Here is a 22,242-nt window from a genome sequence, read left to right as displayed (position 1 = left end):
CATTAAAGCAAATCTCCCGAGGACTTTACCAGGAAATACTTAACTGACTTTGAGTCTTTGGATGCAATTTAAAGTAATAAAGCTCCATTTATTTTTTTAAATACTCAGTGATTCTGACTAATTTCCAACTGACCTGACTTCAGTCTGTTCAAATTAGGGACATTTGACTACATTTTAAGAAGTGGATTACCAAAAATACAGGTGATGGGGCCTTTTAAATGCATATAGCGGAACAATTGCTGAATTACAGAAAAGGGAAGGAAAAATAGCTCTGTGTTCTCAAATAACTTTAAACTAAGAAATAGTAAGAGTTAAATGTTTGCCTTATAATTATACTCAAAGCAAGTCTTGGCTTGTTTTAAAGAGAATAAAAGTAATTTAATTATATTTCACGAGAATGTTTTAGTCATTTTTTCCTAGTCGTCTGCATTAGCATTAACTTTTTTTTTAAATCCTCCCCCGAGGATGTTTTGTTTGTTTGTTTTTAAGGATTTGAGAAAGAGAGAGAGAGAGAGAGAGAGAAATTAATCAGTTGCCCCAACTCTGTATGGAACCAACAACCCAGGCATGTGCCCTGCCAGGGAATCAAACCTGCAAACTTTTTGGTGTAGGGGATGATGCTCCAACCAACTGAGCTGCCCAGCTGGGGCTGCGATTAGCATTAGCTTTTAACATAGGCATAAAATCTGAAGATATGTAGACATGTAGCCCTCCATGCACCTACCCACCTATTAACGTATCACACCCCATTTCCCCAATTGCACAAAGGCCAAAAATGACTGTAACCATTAGAGGAAATTGTCAGAATTAAAGACTTCCTCCTCTCAGGAAACTCCATATAGGGTATGTAGAGTTTCACAGGTCTTTATCTGCAATTCTACAAAATCCAAAGCTCAGAGAACTGACAGGATTGTGGATAAATTCGTGGCAAATTACTTTGGTGCTCCAAATAGCCAAAGCTACTATACAACTATTTCTGGTCTTTATTTCTTTCATTTAGTGTAAATATCTATATGTTTTACTGTGGAAACACTGGTGTACCAGTATTTGATTTTGGGTCCTATGCCTGTTTCTGGGGTGGGGTGAGTATGTTACATACTATCAAAGATAATGTACTACATGTCATTTCTAAAATTGCAAAAATTGAAATTCTGAAATGTGTCTGGCCCCAAGAATTTGGGAACCAGTACCTCGTCCACAGCATCCATTCTTTCTCGTTTTGCTCCTTCTCTCCCAAAACAGCCTTTATTTTGCCCCCGCCAGGGTAGGGTCAGACTACCTGGGAGAGATTGGGGAGAGAAATACCTTAATGCATGCTGATGATGCAGGCCACCTCCCGCACACACCATCACACCCTTTTCAGGGTGCTTTCTTTTCTTTTCAAGACATCAGCTTTCAATGGCGCTCCAGGGCCGGAGCCTGCGTGGTCAGGTCCGCGGCTGGAGAGGGGGCTTGTGTGTGTTTGGCCCCGCAGGTGTGAAGAGGACATCAACGAGTGCGAGCGGGAGGAGTGTGAGAACGGCGGCTCCTGCGTCAACGTGTTCGGCACCTTCCTGTGCAACTGCACCCCGGGCTTCGCGGGCCCGCACTGCGGGCTGCGCCCCGTGGTGGTGCCCAACATCCAGGCCGGCCACGCCTACGTGGGCAAGGAGGAGCTCATCGGCATCGCCGTGGTCCTCTTCGTCATCTTCATCCTGGTGGTCCTGTTCATCGTCTTCCGCAAGAAGGTCTTCCGCAAGCACTACTCCCGCAACAACATCACGCTGGTGCAGGACCCCGCCACGGCCGCGCTGCTCCACAAGAGCAACGGCGTTCCCTTCCGGAACCTGCGGGGCGGAGGGGACGGCCGCAACCTCTACCAGGAGGTGGGGCCCCCGCAGGTGCCCGTGCGCCCCATGGCCTACACCCCCTGCTTCCAGAGCGACTCCAGGAGCAACCTGGACAAGATCGTGGACGGGCTGGGGGGCGAGCACCAGGAGATGACCACCTTCCACCCCGAGTCACCGCGCATCCTGACGGCCAGGCGGGGTGTGGTCGTGTGCAGCGTGGCCCCCAACCTGCCCGCCGTGTCGCCCTGCCGCTCGGACTGCGATTCCATCCGGAAGAATGGCTGGGATGCGGGGACTGAGAGTGAGTAGGAAGTTATGCATCATTATCTATTATCTATTATCTATTATCTATTATCTATTCCACTGGCAGTCACGAGAAGCCACAGGTGTGTGGGCACTTGAGAAGGGGGTTTGGAGAGGGAGAGAGAACCCGCAGAGACACGCACTTGTTATGACATGTTCTGATATTGTGTTCAGAGAGCAACCCTCAAAAACTGGTCTAGTTCTTATCCCCATTTACAGATGGGGAAAATGAGGCTCAGAGAGCATCGTAAGATGCCCATGGTCACAAGGCTAGTGAGAGTCTAAAAGCTAATGAGAGGGACTGCAGTGCAGGGCTGCCAAACCCTAAAGCCCAGGCTCTTCTCACAGAAGCGCACCGCTGGCGGGAAAGCAAGCAGTGTAGCTACAGGAGTGATACCCCGAGAGTACGCTCTGGAGGGTCAGAGGAAGAGAGTGTTTCCGGTCTTACAGAGTGAGGACTTGAGAAGAGCAGAGGCGTTTGAGTTGGATCCTGGTGGATTATAGATCTGGAGAAAGGAGGACAGTCCACATGACCAGAAGGAAAGCAAGTCGTTCCATTTGACTGGAATGCAGGGGCCATGAAATAAGACAGTGAACCAAAGGCAGGAAGAGAGGTCTGGGCCAGATGGTGGTGTTTCCCACCCCTTTGGCCTCATGCAGCAGCAGTATTCTAGGCAAAGGGAAGAGCCACAGGTTCAAAGGCCTTGGGGAGGGAAAGCCCTGGGCATCTTGAAGAACATGGAGGAGATCAATGTAGTTGGAACTTGGTGACCACCGGAGGGTGTGGGTGCATTTTAACAGCAAGCCTAGTGTGGGTTTTGAAGCAGCTGAATGCCATAATCTAATTCATATTTTTAAAAGATGGCTCTATTCCTTGGAGAAGAGACTAAATAGGACCAATGAAAGAAGAAAGTAGAGATGGTGTTTGTGAACATCTGGGTGAGGGCTGGTGATGATTTCCCCTGCCCTAACATCAGTCAGGATGAAACTAAGACAAGCTCTATGGTAACCTGTAACTTTTCATCAGGCCAAATAGCTTTCTATTTGAGTAGCAGGGACACCCTGGGTGTACTATGATGTGTGTTGGGATAGAAGGTAGGAAGAAAAGATAGTTTCAAAAGAAGCTAGAGAGCATATGCATCTGAGGAGACACTGGGCGTACTCCTGGAGGAAAGGGGCATGCCTACTGGTGTTGTTGAGCATGCGTAAGGCTTTGGTAGGAACCTATTGGAGAGGGCCTTCCAGAAGCAGTGAGCATCTGGACCAGGGGAAAGGACACACGAGGGGTGTCTGGCTCTGTTGTTCAGGAGATAGGTGAGGCTGGAGGTGGACACCTGCAGGCAGGAGGGTTGAACCTCTAGGAGGGTGAGCTCTCTGGGGGAGCAGGAGCAGAGAGGATGGTTGAGTTGGGCCTGCAAAAGAACCGTGGAGATGCCAACATGTAGGAAATGGATAGAGGGAAAGGCCAGGAAGGGAGACAAACATGTCTCAACAAAGAGAGCACAGAAAAAAGGAAGGGGCAGCCATGCAGAAGCCAACGATATCAATAAGGTCTGCAGGGCTGAGTACTGTAAAACTGTCAAGGAGGACACAGGCTAAAATCTGAATTGCACTCAGCATTTAGAAGATCTTAATGATCTCAAGAACGTTTCGGTGAGTTACCAAGACAGAATCCAGAAGGCAAAGGTTCAAGGCAAAGAGATTTGGTGAGAAAACAGAGGTATCAGATAAACATAAAAAGCCATCACTGCAGCCCCTGGCGAGGTGGCTCAGTTGGTTAGAGCATGGTCCCATACACCAAAAGGTTGTGGGTTCGATTCCTGGTCAGGTCACATTACCTAAGTTATAGGTTTGATCCCCAGTTGGGACACAGAGCTGATTGATGTTTCTCTCTCTCTCTCTCTCTCTCTCTCTCTCTCTCTCTCTCTCTCTCTCTCCTCCCTTAAATCAATTTTAAAAAACATGCAACCTTGGATGAAGATTAAAAATAAAAAAACCATCACTGCAGTGTGGCGATCATCTTAAATCCAAATAACTTGCCTAACGGAAAGTAGCTAGCAAGAGGGGGAGGTAACAATTCAAACCTGGTACCCCAGAGTTCAGAGCCTGTGGTCTCACCAACACTGCCCTTGGAAGCTATAGCAGGAAGGAGGGAGAGGGATGTGAGAGAGAGAGCATCCCTTGCTAGAGGAGGGCCTCTGTTCTATTCTAGTGCTGCCCCAACTGTTCTAAATCTACTGACTCTGGTTTTCTGGAGACACATTTATTCTCTCCCAAATCATCTGTAAAGTTAAACTTGCCAATCCACTAGATCAAGCATGTCAAACTCAAAGGCTAACACGGGCCAAATAAATGAAGCATGCGGGCCGCAAGTTTGACCTGCTTGCACTAGATAAAGGAAAGGCTCATTTTTATTTAACAATGAAAAAGCGGGGTTTGAATAAATGGAGACATGGAGAGAGCAGTTTTATGCACAGCACTATATTCACCAGGGTAGATCATTTGTCATTCTTTCCCTTGTGTTCAGGGCTAAGCCTGGTGCCCACTTCATGCTTTTCAAAGGCACATCTTCTTATTGTCTGAGGTGTGGCTGTTGGAAGGTGAATTTCTCCCTGGTGGGCGTCTCTCTCCACTCAGATGAGTTGTTTAGCTAGCTCATCATTTTGCTGTGTCTTCAGCATCTGACAGCAGGGACAGAGCCACGGTGCTGCCCGCTACTGCCATCACCCTTTGTGGGAGAATCAGGGATTTCCCCAGCCACTTTTCCCTGAGTCACAAGTCTCCATCTCTTTATACCATCATGCCATCATCATGTTACAGGGTGATGTGAAGCTTTTCCTGGTGGTCATTTCCCTCCACTCGCTTCGTAATGTGACAGCTTTATTTCCAGAATCCACCTCAGGCCAAAACTCACATTCCCCCCCCCCCCCCGAAGTATTATTGGGTTTTTATTTAATACATTTCATTCTTTGTTAAGCAATGCGGTTAGCTGGCGAGACAATCTCCAGGTCGCCAATTCATTTTTCACTTGACAGTTTCAAAATATGGGTTATTTTTATTGTTTTCCTTAGTCCATCAAATAAGAAGGTAACTCTGGGGAGAGAGGGAGGGAGGGAGGGAGGGAGGGAGAGAGAGAGAGAGAGAGAGAGAGAGAGAGAGTTAGTTCAGTCTATCTTTGTATGGCAAAGGAGGATGAGGACACCTCTACACCACCAGCTGCCCTCCTACCTGAGTGCAGAACATGGTCATTCCCAAAGCTGATGCGACACTGCCCTCTAGAAGGCAGTGCTGAGAACTCCACTCACTCCCAGAGATGGAAGTCAGGATAATGCAAAGGCATTCTTGCCTATAAAATATGTATACCCCTATTTTAAAAGCAATCTCATTTAACCCGGTGTTGACACCACATGGGTTCATGCAAATGATTTAAATTAACTCTGAATGGCAGAGAGCAGCCCCGACACTTCATCCCGGTTCACTCTTCAGTTAGGCTTCCCTTTGAGGAGGGAGCAGCTACTTTGGGCTGTCAGCTCTTTGGAAGCTCATTTACCAAGGGTTAAGGGTTTGAATCCATAATGTAAATCACTTGATTGACAGACGGACCTTTGTCCCCAGTGGCACAATCAATTCTCTGCTGTGGAGCTAAATTATTTTCTCTGAGCAAATGAACGAGCTCGGAGGAGTGAACTCCGGGGGTGGCCGGGCTGGAAGTACGCACGGGGTAACCAGTGTCATTTCTGCTTGTTCTCTCGCTGTCCATCAAGACAAAGGAGCTGATGACCCGGGAGAAGTGACCTGCTTTGCAGGCAGCAACAAAGGCAGCAACTCTGAAGTGCAGTCCCTGAGCTCCTTCCAGTCGGATTCTGGTGATGATAATGGTAAGAAGTCATGGATCTGTCTCCCCGGGGTGGCTTCCGCTTCCTGTGCTGGCATCCGTGGTTGAGAGGAAGGGGATGTGACCAGTTTGGGTTCTTGACCTGATCCTGGGCGTGTGCAGGTGTTCACCAGTTTTCTGGTTGGCTCCATTGTTGGGCCTCATTGCTGAAGGAGCATCTATTGAGCTGAAGCTGTGAGCAGGCCCGGGGATCTGCATCAGGGGTTGTCAAGGCTCCCCTGGGCCTCCAGTAATGCGTCCTCTTTGATTTGGTTCATGATGGAACTGCCTCATCCCAAATGATAACCACTAGCAAACAGTGTAATTTATTTGTGTGTGTTTTTTAAATTTTACTAATCATATCTCTTCACTATACACCCAACCTCCATTTTATTAGAAATTAGTTAAGAGCCAAGACCTTCCCATAGAAACTCCTTCCCATAGAAGTGACATCTTCATTCAGTTGAACCCCCTTATGATCATTTGGGGTCAAGGGCCTTTGCAGAATCTGTTGAATACTATGCATCAGCTCCTTAGAAAAATGCACATATACCCAGAAGTTGCATGCAATTCCATGTGGTTCATGGACCTCCTTGGCACTCCAAAGCATTTACCTCTGCCTCTTGTGAACTTACGTTAATGAAGAGGTTGCTGGACTGGGTTTCCAGAGCTAAGGAACCAGCTTTGGAAGATGGGTTGTGCTCCTTGTAGCAGAAATGGTCTTAATACAGCCAGAGTGGTGAACTGGGAATAATTTCAAATAGTCATCCACAGAGATAGTTAGCCTTACCTGTGTCATTTTCTCATTTATAAGCAACTAGAGGCCTGGTGCATGAAATTCGTGAACTTGGGGAGGGGTCCCTTGGCCTGGCCTACGCCCTCTCACAGTCCAGGAGCCTGTGAGGGATGTCTGACTGATGGCTTAGGCCCGCTCCCTGCAGGAAGCAGGCCTAAGCCGGCAGTTGGACATCCTTAGCGCTGCTGAGGTGGTGGGAGAGGCTCCCGCCACCACCGCTGCGCTTGCCAGCCGTGAGCCAGGCTTCTGGCTGAGCGGCACTCCCCCTGTGGGAGCGCACTGACCACCAGGGGCAGCTCCTGCATTGAGCATCTGCCCCCTGGTGGTCAGTACATGTCATAGTGACCAGTCATTCCATTGTTCAGTTGATTTGCATATTAGCCTTTTATTATATAGGATTAGCAAAAGTTGAATATTTATTACTTTATGTAATCATTCAACCCATAAACCCTTGTTGAGTTTCTTCTGTGTGCTGAACCCTATGCTGGACATTTTGTGCCCAGAAGTACAAAATGAAAACAACATTGTCTTTGCCCTCCAGGTAAACACAGGCGCAGGTGAGCTCGAAGGCCATAGCAGTCATGGAAATAAGATAGTCCACTTTCACCACCACTACCCAAAATCACTTCCACCCCAATACATGGCACCCCTGAGAGCCTCAGTTTATCTGGCTGCTGGGATGACATCCTATATAACAGTGCATTTTCTTCTGACCATTTTTAGGAGGTCAGGTGCTCGCCTCTAGGTTTGCCTGGGTGCTCATTCCTTTTCTCATCCCCAGCCAGAGGAACAGCTGTCACCGGTTTGTGTTCTGTAGAGAAGCAACCGAGAACCGATAGTTTCCAAACTCCAGGCAGCAGCTCCCGCAGTGATGCCATGTTGACTATTCTCATGGGCTCTGCTCTATGTGCTCTTAAGTCACACGCGCAGACTTACATGTTTAATATCCTGGATTGGTCCTAACTAAAGCAGGCAGTACAGGAATTCTCATTAGTTTTAACAAGTTGCTGGTATCCAATGTTAATGCAACTCTTAGAGAGTACAGAAATCTCCTTCCCTGATTCTAACTATTTCAGAGGTCAAATGCTGACATCTGTCTACACTTTACTGGAGAGAACTGGGCCTTGGATCATTCTAGTCTATGGTGGCATTGTGTGAGAGTAAAGCCACCAGTCCTGCAAAGGTTATCCTCCATCATGGCACTTGGTCGTGGTGGCATGGCTGATCAACAAAGAATTCTCTTTGGGAATAGTGAGGTCTCCTCTAGAGATACTGGGAGTTTGCTAATGAGAAATTAGCCTGAGCTTACCTTCCTAGATGGATTTCACTGGGCCATGAAGTGTGAATATCCATGAAGTGTGAATATATGACCCAGCAATCCCTGCCCATCCTGCCTTTCAGGAGGAATGGCCCCGACGTGGGCCATTTCCCTTCTGTTCCCAGAAGCCTGGGACCCTGGAAAACAGTGTCCACTGGATCACTGCCTACTGGATGGACTGTGGGAAGGCTCTGGGTGTTTGCATGCCGCACCTTTGTTGTTGCTATTGCTGTTGTTAAGAAAAATTAACGTATGTGTAAAATACATAACTAACCTGAAGCTGTCCTTCCCCTCCCTCCTGTCTTCTTTTCCTGGCCACAAGCATCCATAGTGACTGTCATTCAGCTTGTCAACAATGTAGTTGACACTATAGAGAATGAAGGTATTTACTTTTTTCTTCCATAGCATTTCTTTGTGTAAAGAGTTATCCTTTTGGGAATATGGCATCCTTGTTACTCTGAACTAGGGGTGATTTTAATCAGCTAGCAACAGAGGAGGCAATACACAGGTGTTTTTTAAAGGAGACACTGGATATTTCTCTAGGAATTGGGGTAAATTTTAAAATTTTGAAAAAAAAATCGAGTTTATAATTTTTTCAAATACACAGGATGCTCTTTTTATAAAATCTCTTCCAAGAGAAGAGTACCCAAATACTTAGAATCAAGATTAATGCTAAATTCATTCTTACATGCAACGTGTATTCATTGAGCACCTACTATGAGTGGGAACACTTAAGAAATCATTCAATATATTGGGAATCAATTTCAATCAGGTAACTTGTATTAGTGTCATGATACAATTAGGGCCTGGTGTGGATGGGATTTGTCTTTTTATTTCCTAGATAACAGCGGGGAGAAATAGAGGCATGTTTTTAAGTCATCTAAAATGTTCTCCTTTGCCCCCTGCACATGGCTTGGATGATCAGTTTTACCTCTCACTTTGTGTTTAAACAGTGTCTGTCATGGATCAAGGACAGAACTACAACCGAGGTGACTCTGCTGTGACCCAGCATAACGTTTTCCTTCTGTGTTCTGAATTGCTGAGTTCATTCTTACCCTGTCCCTCTCCCTCCATTTTTCTTTGATCTGCGTTTTGCATGTTCCAGGTGTCTTGTGAGCTTGGTATTGGAGGTGAAAGCCCTGCCCCCATCCCCCCTCCCCCAGCTACTCCTGTGCGTGCGGTTCGTCCATTGGCGTGCACACCTCCCTGACTTCTGTGGTCCACAGGACAGCTGACGCCTATCTCTCTGGGAGCGTGTTGCCAGCCTGGCTCTGCACTTGGCGTAGGGATAGGAAGAGAGGATGGGGTAGGGGCTCTGTGATCCTCAGCATGCCCTCTCTGGCCATCTCTACGGCATGGCTGGGTGTAAGGTGCTGCAGCCCCATCTCTCAGAGCTGCCACTGCCTTGCTCCCCCAGGGCCAGAGCATGGGCTGGCCCCTGATTGAGCCTGAAAGGAGCATGCACGTGACTTGGCTCCGTAGGGTCCCTCGGATGTGAGTTGCATGCCAGGTCCCTTATCTGCTCCTTTCCAAACCCTGCCCCAACTCCAGCCTGGAGGAAATTAACTATCAGGGCTTCTCTGCTCACAGCCTACCACTGGGACACCTCTGACTGGATGCCGGCCGCCCGCCTGTCGGACATAGAGGAGGTGCCCAACTATGAGAACCAGGAGGGAGGCTCTGCACACCAGGGCAGCACGCGGGAGCTGGAGAGCGACTACTACCTGGGCGGCTACGACATCGACAGCGAGTACCCACCCCCTCACGAAGAGGAGTTCTTGAGTCAGGACCAGCTGCCCCCTCCCCTGCCCGAGGACTTCCCGGACCAGTACGAGACCCTGCCACCCTCCCAGCCTGTCTCACTGGCCGGCACCCTGAGCCCAGACTGCAGGAGGAGGCCCCAGTTCCATCCCAGCCAGTACCTCCCCCCTCACCCATTCCCCAACGAAGCAGAGCTGGTGGGCCCACCTGCCGGCTGTGAATTTAGTACTTTTGGTGTCAACATGAACCAGGGCACCGAGACCGCGGGCCCAGCAGACGGTGTGTCTCTGTCCTTGCACAATTCCAGAGGCACCTCATCCTCCGATGTGTCGGCCAGCTGCGGCTTTGAGGATGCCGACGTAGCCATGAGTGACTATGAGAGCGTCGGGGAGCTCAGCCTCGCCAGCCTTCACATCCCCTTCATGGAGACTCAACACCAGACCCAAGTGTAGGGGACGCGCCTCGGTGCTTTGCGCTGTTGGGTTCGGAAGGAGACTGGCTGGGCTTGTGTCTCCACGCAGAGCAGTGTGTTGAGCGGAGGAGGAAATGCAGGTATTTCCCACAGGGACCTTCTTCACAAGTCAAGCTGTTTCAAGCCAGTTGGGTGCAAAGGAAAAGGCTCAGAAATTGTTTCTGAGAGGGGACTGATCGCCCTTGCAGTATGTACCTGCGTTCATGACCAAGAAAGCTCGCCAAGGTTTTAAAGGGGGAATACATTGCACCCCCTAAGTTACACCGTCGGTCTTGTATGGCTTTGTGCAGTATTGTGCCCTGGAAAGTATTCCGGCATCAGCCCTTGCAGTATTACTAACTGGCAACAATGAGCAAAGAGGCATGTAATTTTCAGCCAATGGTGGGGGAGAGGGAATGAAAACACTAGTCATCATCGTTGGAAAAGTTAGTCACTTAGGCAAAAGGAAAGAAAAACAGATATTAAACAAACGAGAAAATGGGCTGGAGCCTTTAAAAATCAACTTTATTTTTTTTTTATAAGCTGCCCAATTTTCAGCTATAAAATTAGGTTTAGGTAACCTGTTTAGTATGCTTAGTTATTTTTGTTTGTTTGTGTTAAGCATCCAATATTATATAGTTGGGTTTTATGATCTTTGAGAAAGGTACAATGAAGAAGAACAAGAGGATATTTGGGTACCACTGTGTGGGCTGGGGACGTTAACATTGTTCAAGCGTTAGAAAGAATGTGATTACCTGTTTTCCATGAAACATTCCTGGCTGTAACTACAATTTTAACACTCCTGCAGAAATTGGCCTTTCTCCTGAGAATCAGGAAATAAAAGGGGGAGGAGGCGTTATATTTTGGTACTTTATTCTCTAGAATGAGAGATATTTAGAGGTTTAAGCAGAATTCACAAATTTAGTGGGGGGAGGGGGGAATCAAATATAACACTTTCAAAGTGTTCAGCCAGATAATCACAATTCTTGATAATGCAAATACAATCTGAGTGTTGTTCTAAACTGGTTCGCATCATCACTATAAATGCAATTGTGTTTTTAGAAAAGTACATTCGTGTTTGTGTATAAATTATAATAGTGTGTCTGTGTGTGTGTCTGGGCCTATGTACAAGCACGTGCTTGCGCTCAGTAAGGCTGCTCTTGAGGACCGTGAGCGTGGACGTCTTAGGCTGTGGACTACGTGGAAAATTCTGCCTGCGAGGCGGACCTTCCAGTTTCTCTATCTCTGTGATGTCAGAGAAACACCAAACGCCATATTTTACTCCGGTTCAGTTAACTTTATTTTGGTACTGCCATTTATATTAACTTAAAGCAAAACTGTGCTTTAAAAAAAAACAACAACACACAACAACAGTATTTTGTTATCATTTTCTGGAACTAAACTCTTGTTTGAAAAATATAATGTTTCATTACACCCTGGGGTTCTCCTCTATCTGACATGTGGACTTTGGCCGTGAGTTTCCAAAACTGACAGGGGAATCATCCCACGGGAAGTACAATAACTCAGCACTCGAAGCTGAACGTTGACTCGTTGAGTGACTTTCCTCTTTCGCTTCAATCAGATGATGGCTGCGTGTGTGGTGGCCACGGTAAGTAAATGCATATTTGCACTATCTGCTTCATGAGCAAATCTGTGTCCACAGTTGCTGATGACACATGACATTGGTGTGTAATTGTGCCCTCCCGAGTCTGTGTATCGCCCACTCAGACATATTTTTATTTGTTTCAATGATGTCGAATCCACTTCTTTGTAGGAGTCAGTATTCCTGAAGTTTGTTGTAAAAAAAAAAAAAAAAATCCTTTTCATTGTCAAGCTTCCTGAGTCCACGGATACATCTCACAAATGTTTCGGCTTTTCTCCTCTGCCTGTCTCTTGCTTAGACCTACTCACGGAAGCATTATCTGCACCGTGGGCTTGAAATGCATGAATTTCACCCTGGCTGCTTTGGAGGATAAAAATCTTTGGTATTTTTCTTATGTAAGAAGCACATTTTTCCAGAATCATGGAGAAAATGACAAGCTAATGGTCTAGAATGGAATCACTGCTACACTTTTAATGATGCAATGTCATAAAAACCATCAAAGTAAAACCAACAATTCATTCCTCGCCCCCAGGAAATATTAGAAGGAGATTAATGCCAGTGAGTCACTATTGCTTACACAGCATCCCCTCCGGGGAGAATGCCTGACTGACACCATAATGAAGGAATAAATAGAACCTAATGCAGTTGTGAAGTCACCCAAGAAATCTGTGCCCTCCCTTGGTTCTGACCTATATAAAATACCTCTTTCATCAGAAGAGCTTCCCCTGGTTTTCTGCAGAATAGCTCTGCAACTAAATGCATACCAGACAAGCATGGTATGTTTTTATTCATTACCCTGTGAACACGTAGCTTTTCATTTTTTTGGAAAATTGGACTTCCCTGTAGATTATGAAATGGTTTTCAGTCAGATGGAACTAGGAGGGATGTCTGCTGATTTGAAGATCTGGGTCCTTAAGATTTGTCCAACCCTCTTATTTGTATGAAAGAGGGAACATGCCCAAAGAGGGGAAGGCACTTGCCCAACCTCACACAGGAGGTTAAGTAGCTGAACATCCTTTCCATGTAACAGTCACTGTTACACTGCCTGGGAAATGGCATCTGCTGGACCTTCTGACTTCCCACCATTCTTGCTGTGGAATATGCTAGAAATCGTGGAGATTATTTCTTTGGAAGCCTCATGACCTCATGTTCGCTAGCAGCTCCGCTAGGGAGTGTACAGTTACAGAATTCACACATTTCTTTGAACATTTATCAAAATGCTGCTTTCACCAAATGAATGTTTTCTAAAATGAGGATGGAATGATAATTACAGAATGGAACCCAGGCTAGTCATCAATTATGGTGACACTCGGTTTATAAGATGATCGACGGGGTGCATTGTGGTTTTTCCTTTTTTTCCCCCATACCAGTCCTGGTGTCTGTTCCTACTCCCGCCACTGTGCTGAACCACGTGGATACGATGGAAGCCAACTAGTGTTTTCCCGTTTTGCTCACATGTATGTGCCGCCTCCTGGAAGCCAATGCCATAGCCTGTTGTAGGCACTTTACTTGTATGGTGCACATTCTGGTTAGACTAGATGTTTGTCACATGGGAAGCTGAGCTCTGGGGCTGTAAAGGGTGAATAAAAGTAGGTGTTTATTCAATGTCTTGTACGCGCCTTGTTGCTGCTGAGTTCCATTCCATGCCAGCTTTCCATGTACTCACATCCTGCCCATTCACAAAGCGCCACTGGAGAAGACTTAGCAATATGAGTAGGTCAAGTCCATGCAATTGTTTGCCCTATCAGAGAACCAGTGTGAAGGCCTGGAAAGGGAATTTATGCTGCATTCCTGGAACTTCCCTGGGATTCCCCTTAGGAATCACTATTACAGCCTCGAAAGAAGCAAGTAAGATATACAGGGGTGAGTAAAAATAGGTTGACAGTTGTTTGTATGGAAAAATATATAATTCAAGAATAAATAATAGTACAAGGATAAACTCTGTTTCACATACAACTATAAACCTACGTTTGTCCATTATGTGTGTGTGTGTGTGTGTGTGTGTATATATATGTATATATATATATATATATATATATATATACACATATATACCGTCAACCATCTCCTATTTACTCCCCCCCCCCCCCCACTGTCCCCATTAATGCTGTGTCTACATAATCAAATCAGGAAATTGAGGAAAGATATAGCAAAGTAAATCATTTAGGGTCCAGAAAACGCTTTCATATGAGAAAATTCAGGAAGATTTAGTGTTCATTTTGCAAGGGTTGCCCAAATAATTATCTCTTCTCTTTCTTCTGCTGCCCTTCCAAGACACAGGTATTGATAAAGTGATTAGGCTTTTATGTCTTATGTTTTTTAGCTTCAAACCATGGGGCATGGGAATTGGGAAAGGCATTTCTTCAGCATCATTGTTTTGTGTGGTCTGTGAGCAGGTGGTTCTGTGTTTTCCCTGGGTTTTGTCCTGCAACGTTCAACTGCACATTATTCTGGTGAAAATCCACAGTGTCTTTAAGCTTCTGGTTGTATAATTCTAGGGTTTAGAGTCACCATTGGTGGCTTTGGCATCAGTTACTACTTAGCCAATTGGCTAAGAGAGAGGAAAAGAATTAAGATTTTCTTTCCTTATGTAATAATGAAAGCAATAATTACAAGTATGTAATATTACACAAAGGCCATAATAAGTTTCTTCCAATGTTTAGGATGCACTAGAGAATCATATAGTCACCTGGAGCGTGTTTGGACCCATTAATATGTACTGTAGTACCCTTCCAGCAAACCAATACCTGAATTGCTACTATTGAACAATTTCATGAGCCCATACTACTGCATTTCGGGAAGTGAGAAATGTGTGGGGAGTGTAAGCAGTTCTTTCTAAGCACTGTATTGGAGAGATTGTCTTGTAAATTTACCTGTTGCAAACAGGCTGGTTTGTAAAAGATGTATGTTTTGGTGTTTAAAATGTTTATAAAATTGTATATAATGGTTTCAATTTTCCAAGCTTTTGTAGATACTGTATTTGATGCCTATCAGGATGCTTTAATTTGGGGGGTCGAATACAATTCTAAGTCATCCATGCTGTTGGTCTGCAACCTTCTGAGGCAACGACACGCAATCACATAAAGGATTTGGGGTTTGAAAATGGTGTTTTTTAATCATTTCAAAATGTACTGTAAACATTCTTTGGTTCTACTGTTTTCATTCCGCTTTCTCTGTTTTCAAGCAGATGTTCTTATTGGCATTTTTTAAATAAGTGTGTTTTGCCCAGTTACTCAGTCCCTAATATCAATGCCATTTCAGATTCAGACTAAAACATATCATTTCTCCACACACATGTGCACTCACCTAAACTTGCACACACATCACACGCCAAACCTTATGCAAAGGGGAAAGCTAACACTTGCAGTAAATCTTGCCCCTGATGGAAACGGAGTGTTTCTGCATATATTGCTGTTGGCAGGATTAGTCTGGTGTTCTTTTTCTAAAAAATAAAAAATAAATAAATAAAATGAAAGAACAAAAACAACAAAAAAGACAGCCAAAAAAACAAAAAACCAACAGTGTACAGGTTTATAACTTACAAAATTTGATGGTTAAAACAAGTTTTCAAGTAAAAAGAAAAAAATGAAACTAGCCATTGTGTTGACTCTTCTTCAGTGTCTCCTTCTATTTGTCTTCAGTTATTGCGCACGTGGCCTGTGGGCCGTCAGTCTCCACAGGGCAGGTGGGTTTTTTCAGAGACTTCTCGCCCCCGGAAAAACTTCTGCTGGTTCTGATGCACATATGCTGGAAGCGCATGCAGCTCCTTCCTGGGCACATACCCTGTGGGGTTTTTCCAGATGAAAATGAAAACAGTGCTGGAGCCCTGACCAGTTTGGCTCAGTGGATAGAGCATCAGCCTGCGGACTCAAGGGTCCCAGGTTCGATTCCGGTCAAGGGCATGTACCTTGGTTGTGGGCACATCCCTAGTGGGGAGTGTGCAGGAGGCAGCTGATCGATGTTTCTCTCTCACCAATGTTTCTCTCTATCCCTCTCCCTTCCTCTCTGTAAAAAATCAATAAAATATATTTAAAAAAAGAAAACAGTGCTGGAGACTAGGACAAAGGAGGATCATGGCATCCCGCCTCTGCAGAAATCTCTGCTAGACACAACCCCACACCTTCAAGGCAGCCTCCTTTACTGGAAATCTTTGTTGTGCTGGCAGAGTTCAGTATGCGGCACCCCTCTGACCACCTGGCCATCCCCACTGTGGTAGGCAGGTAAATGCCTAACACCAGATGAAAAAGGGCACCAATTGGTTGCATTTGCCAATTTCTATGATATAAGTACTATCATGGCTGGTTTCAAGTTACCAAGGTAATGTGAACCTGCTCGCAATATTTCTAACAGTGGCCCTTACAAGCCAGTATGATCCACTTTCAGCATACCACTGCCTGCCCACCAAGACTATAAACTACTTGAGCTGTGTCTTCACTATCTTGTTTTACAGGTTCCCAGCACAGTACTGACCCTCATTAAATGTTTTTGATTGAAAAATAAATCAATGATGTCTCCAGCTAACTCCCCTTGACCTCATAAATCCTTCCTCATTTTGGTGAATTTAGAAACTGCAGTGAGAAGGATTTCAAGAGAGGTGAGTGTGAGAAGTCTTCTGCCTTTCCACCCAACACTACAGTGATGTAGTCAGGAATTAAGCAGGAAAATATTTCTCCAGGTCTTTTACATGGCCACCCGTGGCAGAAAGAGAGTTAGTTTACAGTTCCATTCATACCTCAGAAATGGTAGAGCAACCCAGAGATGTCAGTTAAGAAATTACATTGGGTCCTAGCTGGTTTGGTTTAGTGGACAGAGCGTCAGCCTGCGGACTGAAGGGTCCCAGGTTCGATTCCAGTCAAGGGCACATGCCCAGGTTATGGGCTCGATCCCCAGTGTGGGGTGTGCAGGAGGTAGCCGATCAATGATTCTCTCTCATCATTGATGTTTCTATCTCCCTCTCCCTTCCTCTCTGAAATCAATAAAAATATATTTTTTTAAAAGATTATTTTTTAAAAAATTGTATTGGTACATTGGGGAAAGGAAGAAAAGTATTTTCATGTCAATCTTCATTCTCTGCTGGTTCCTGAGAAAAATGGCTGGTTCCAAGCTTGGAAATAGGTCTCCGTGGAAAGGTCCCTTTTGTGTGTGTACCTGGGTCAGGGTTTCCCAAGAGCACTCCCAGGTTCGATTCCCTAGAAGGACTCAGGACCCAGCATATAGTTGTGCTCATGACTATTGCTAATCTAGGGAGCTTATTACACTCTCAGCACCCAGAGTTTTATTAGAGTCAGGTCTTGTCAGCAGCCTTTGCCCGGGGTGTACCAACATTCCAGACTCCCAGGAAGAATGAAGGTGTTCAGCATAAATGATACCAAGGTGGTAGGAACACTCTCAAATCCAAGTTCTCAGACACCAGCCAAGGGCCAACCCTGTAAGCAGGCCTTACAGAGGATAGCATTGGGCCTTCTAGTCTCTGCCCAGTCCCTCTGGAATTTCTACCTGAAATTTCTACCTGGAGTGGACACTCCCGTTTGCCCAAACTCTCAATAATTAATGACTTCCATTTTTCGTGGACCCTTCCATGCAGCCTGCGCAGGAGCAGAGGAGCCAACCAACACAATTCTGCCCAAACATCCTGGGTGAATACAAGCTGGTCAATCAAATGTTGCTATTCAATACTGATTTGAGCAAAAAGTATCATTTTCAGTAACTAGTTCTGAATAATTGCTAGCTTGGGAGCATAACAAGGCAGTTTCTAACCTAGATATTTGTCTTGAAGCATTTTGGCCCATTTCTCAAAATTCTTACATTTTTGTCTCCATTCTTTTGCTTTTAAATTCTATTTAATTTCTAGCCAATTATGCTTGCTCTGTTCTGTTTTTAATAAAGAAGATTTGGAACAACCTAAATATCTAACAATAAATGATAACTTGAAACAACTGGCACAAACATTAAAACAGCCTAACAAGCAGAGCAGGAACAAGTAGATTAAAGGTAGAAAATTCAAGCCCTGGCCAGTGTTGTTCAGTGGTTGGTGCATACCCAAGGGTCCCAGATTCGATTCCCAGTCAAGGGCATGTACCTGGGTTGCAGGTTGGATCTCTCTCTCTTTCTCTCACTCTCTCTCTGTCTCCTCCTTCTCCTCCTCCTCCCTCCCTCCTTTCCACTTATTCTCTCTAAAAAAAAAATCAATGGAGTAAATATCCTCAGGTGGGAATTTTTTAAAAAGTAGAAAATTCAAAAATATTTTTAAAAAGTGTTCCCTTAATTTTTCTGCTGCTATTTCTCCCCTCCCTCTTTCTTTCTCTTTCCTTCCTTCCTTCTTTCCTTCCTCCTTTTCTTTCTTTCTTTCTTTCTTTCTTTCTTTCTTTCTTTCTTTCTTTCTTTTGTTCTTTCTCTCATCCTTTCTTTCTTTCTTCCTTTTCTTTCTTTTCCTTTCTTTCTTTCTTTCCAAAGCAGCACAAGGTTATTACAAACATGAGAAAATGAAGACAGGCAAAAGAAGGACATAAAGAACCCCTGTAGGGTGCCTTCAAAAATGCTCAGATAATGAAGACTCCCCATGTATGTGCATAGACACATATGTAGATGGGTGGGAGTTACATAATCAGATCCTATTTTACATATTGTCCTGAAACTCGCTGTGTCCCCTTAACAATCTAGCTTAGACACCTTCGCAGGCCAGTGCTGCAATCTTCTTAATGGCTGCATTGTTTTCCACATTATGGTCATTCCATAATTTATTTAACTGTGCCCTTATTGATGGACTGCTTTTAATTTGGACATTACAGATAATGCTCCCAGGAACAGGTGGGCACATATGCTAGGGTTTCTGAAGAATAGATGTCTGGAAGCAGAATTTTAGGTCAAAGAGTATGTCCATTTTTAAGTCAGAGCATTTCTCCCATTGTAATTGCCTTCAAAATGGCTTCATCCAAGACTAACCCCACCAACATTTCCACATAGTATGTAGCAACTACATAGCTCACTCCACCAAGTGCATGGAACTGGCCCATGTTCCAGAAGCCACACTCCACAGATTCTTAGGACCTTCGGTTGGGGACGGCTCTGGCAGCTTACCTTCACCCTGAGAACTGACGCAGTAAGTCTCCACTTCTACAAACACTGTCACCTGTGATACTCTCTGCCCGTCCAGGGCAGGGCTCACCGAGGAGGGTTGATGGCCGGCTGGCCAAACCACCAAGAACGGATTCTCTCTGACACACTAAATGCCTGGCTCCCGAGTCACACATTTAGACAGGAGGGTCCAGGCAAGACAGATTTTGCCAAAGAAAAACCTGAGCACATTCCACAGAGTTTGAATGCTGAGGTTCTTATAACATCAGGTGCGTCTGAATGTTTGTTATTTCACAACCTTTAACCTTGAGAATGTTCATTTCTGCAATTTAAAAAAAAACACACAAGGACTCCTTAAAACGTGTCTTTCCATGTGAGCTTTTGTCAGTCGAAAAGGAAAAGGGAACATTAAGAGGAACCATAGTGTATTACTTTAGAGCAGTGGTTCTCAACCTTGGCTGCACATTAGAATCACCTGGGGATCTTTTTAAAATCCTGATTTCTGGGCCTCATCATCAGGCTTTTAAAATGATTCCCAGGTGATTCTAATGTGCAGCCAAGGTTGAGAACCACAGCTTTAGAGGTTGTAATTTGCTCCTCAAATTGTGGTCCACAGACCAGCAGCACTGACCTCACCAGGAGCTTGCTAGAAACACAGAATCCCAGACCCACCGAGTCTGAATCAGCATGTTAAAAAGTCCCCCAGGTGATTCGTATGCCCGTGAATAGCTGGGAAGCACGCTGGGTTTTTGACGTGGACTCCGATACAGACCAGCCATGTGGACTTGGGTGAGTTACTCAGACACTATGTACTTTGGTTGCTTCATCTACAAAATAGGTCAGATCCAAGAAGACAATGATGCTATGCCTGCACAGAACTCAGTACAGTGCCTGACAAATAAGAGGCACTCAAATGGTAGCCACGTGTCATTTTTCCTCATTTTCCTCCAAGTCCCACTGTGTAAAGGAGCTTTCTCCCCGGGGTCCCATCATTCTTTTCATCATTTCCAGGGGTCCCATCCAGTGTGGCTGCTGGAGAAACAGTTCAGTCATAATGATTCAAAGTATTAAGAAAAATTCTTTGAATTAAAGCTCAGGTGTTCTCTGGAGTCGTGCTGGCTGAGAAAGCCCTTTGGGGCCTTATCCAGCGTCTCATTTAAATAAACGTGTTTTGCACAGATAGGAAGGTCCGGGCTTTGATGCTGTTGAATATCGTATGGAGGCTCATCGTTTCCCTCATCCAGTCATTCTCTAATGAAGCTGAGCCCCTGATCAATTTCAGGAGCTGCTTCCTGCGGCAGAGCCTTTAATGCTGCATCATCGCTGTGACCCAGAAAGAAAAGGCATTTAACTCGGTCACTGAGGAATTAGGTGAAAGGTGACCCAATCTTGGGTGTGTGGGAAGGCTACCCATCCGGATGCTTGTTCCAAAGGGTAGGAAATTGACTCTGAGAGGAATGAGATTAAAATGACCAAAAGGGCAGCGGCTTCAGAAACAAAACTGAAATGCAGTGATGAGATGCACTGTGTAAATAACTTGCCTAGCTCAGAAAAAGGCTTAGGATGAACTCTGAGCACAGAGGGACTTTTTCACGTCTCAATATAATTAATTAAGAACTCAGGATACAAGGTAATTAGAAAAACCATAACCTGGAGGCATGCCACTGAATTATTCCAATCATTTCAACAATGAGAAAATGTAAGTCTCCCATCTTCTGGCATAGATTTCAAATTTGGATAATGTGAAGACCAAGGTTCACACAGTGCAGTCAGCAAATTAAATTATTTCTTTTGATTTTGGCTTTCCAGTAAAAATTGGGATCAAATAATTCAATTTAAATCATGGAAATGATCGTCAGAGTTGAAAAATACTTGAGACAAAATGTACAAATTGCAGTGGAATCTCATGTCTTCCTTAACACTAACTTGCTCCCTTTGTGTGTGTGTGTGTGTGTGTGTGTGTGTGTAGATCTATTTCATTATCTGATGTTATGTGCTGGGGTGAGGGGAATGAATAAGTTATTCCTATATATATAATGGAGGCGAACTCGAGTTACCAAGAAATTACACTCACTTTCCTTGACAGGAAGAGGTTGTCAATTTTTAGTCTCCAATTAGTACTCATAGAGTTAAAAATTTAAGAACTAAATTCACTTTTGATGAACCCAGCATTCACAGAAAATGTGCTGCAATCTGCTGTGCTTGAATTACCCACTTTTCACATTATTTCAGCAGTGATTATTTAAATATTTTCAGGTGCACTTGTAATGCTTTAATTAAGGCATCAGTTATCTAGCCTGCATTTTCAAGACTGTGAGAATGATTTTATAGTCTCTGTTGCCTCACTTTGTACCTATAAAATCCCTACTTTAATTGTGCAGTGGAGATCTCTCAGGGCCCCACCCAACAGCATAGATTCGGAGTCAGAGAGGCCTGGTTTGACTCCCTCTGCTGTGGGTTGAATTGTGTTCCCTGAAAAGATAAGTTGGCCCTAGCTGGTTTGGCTCAGTAGATAGAGCATTGGCCAGCAGACTGAAGGGTCCCAGATTTGATTCTGGTCAAGGGTACATATCTGGGTTGCGGGCTCAATCCCTGGCTCTAGTCAGGGCATGTGTAGAAGGCAACCAATCGATGTTTCTCTCTGACTCTCCCCCTCCCTTCCACTCTCTCTAAAAATCTCTAAAAATCAATGGAAAAATATCCTCAGGTGAGTATTTAAAAAAAAAAAAAAGGTATGTTGAAATATTAGCCCCACCCCCAATGCCTGTGAAAGTGACCTTATTTGGAAATGGGGTCATTGCCCTTGCAAGCAAGTTAAAATGAAGTCACACTGGATCAGGGTGACCCCTAATCCAATATGACTATTGTCCTTATAAGAAGAGGAAAAGAGACACAGATACATACACAAGGGAGAATGCCATGGAGACAGATTGAAGTGACTTGCCTACAAGCCAAGCAACACCAAGGGCTGTCATCAACCAGTAGAAAGTAGGAGAGAAGCAGGGAACAGATTCTCCTCCTTCAGAGACTCCACAAGGAACCAGCCCTGCTGACTCCCAGATTTCAAGAACTGGTTAACAAACCATATCTACCTTACAGAATCCTGGTAGTAGTTAAATGAGATCCCACTGATAGTCGCAAATTCTATAGGTGCTTGGCACATACTAAGATTCTAGTTTCTAGTTCAAGGCGGCCTAGAGAAAAGGAACAAGCCCAACAGAAATAGACAGCCC

The 22,242-nt window shown here is 44.9% G+C and overlaps 1 protein-coding gene across 2 annotated transcripts in view; it reads left to right on the top strand.

Moving 5' to 3' along the window:
- The window catches only part of FAT3 (FAT atypical cadherin 3), a 524,011-nt gene extending 508,511 nt beyond the window's left edge, over positions 1-15,500 (top strand). Inside the window, exons 23-27 of one of the 2 annotated variants that reach the window (XM_070425875.1) lie at positions 1,475-2,130; positions 5,897-6,010; positions 8,443-8,502; positions 9,074-9,109; positions 9,711-15,500. In XM_070425875.1, the coding sequence (XP_070281976.1) occupies positions 1,475-2,130; positions 5,897-6,010; positions 8,443-8,502; positions 9,074-9,109; positions 9,711-10,333 (1,489 nt within the window). In that variant the 3' untranslated portion in view covers positions 10,334-15,500. The remainder of the gene's footprint in view (positions 1-1,474; positions 2,131-5,896; positions 6,011-8,442; positions 8,503-9,073; positions 9,110-9,710) is intronic. The other variant, XM_070425876.1, reaches the window with a different exon arrangement.
- Positions 15,501-22,242: the final 6,742 nt, after the last annotated feature.

Source organism: Myotis yumanensis, unplaced genomic scaffold (assembly GCF_028538775.1).
Source record: "Myotis yumanensis isolate MYYU_CA2020_CCGP unplaced genomic scaffold, mMyoYum1.0.hap1 SCAF_10, whole genome shotgun sequence".
Classification (NCBI taxonomy): Eukaryota; Metazoa; Chordata; class Mammalia; order Chiroptera; family Vespertilionidae; genus Myotis; species Myotis yumanensis.
This window is presented reverse-complemented; position numbering and strand designations above follow the sequence as displayed.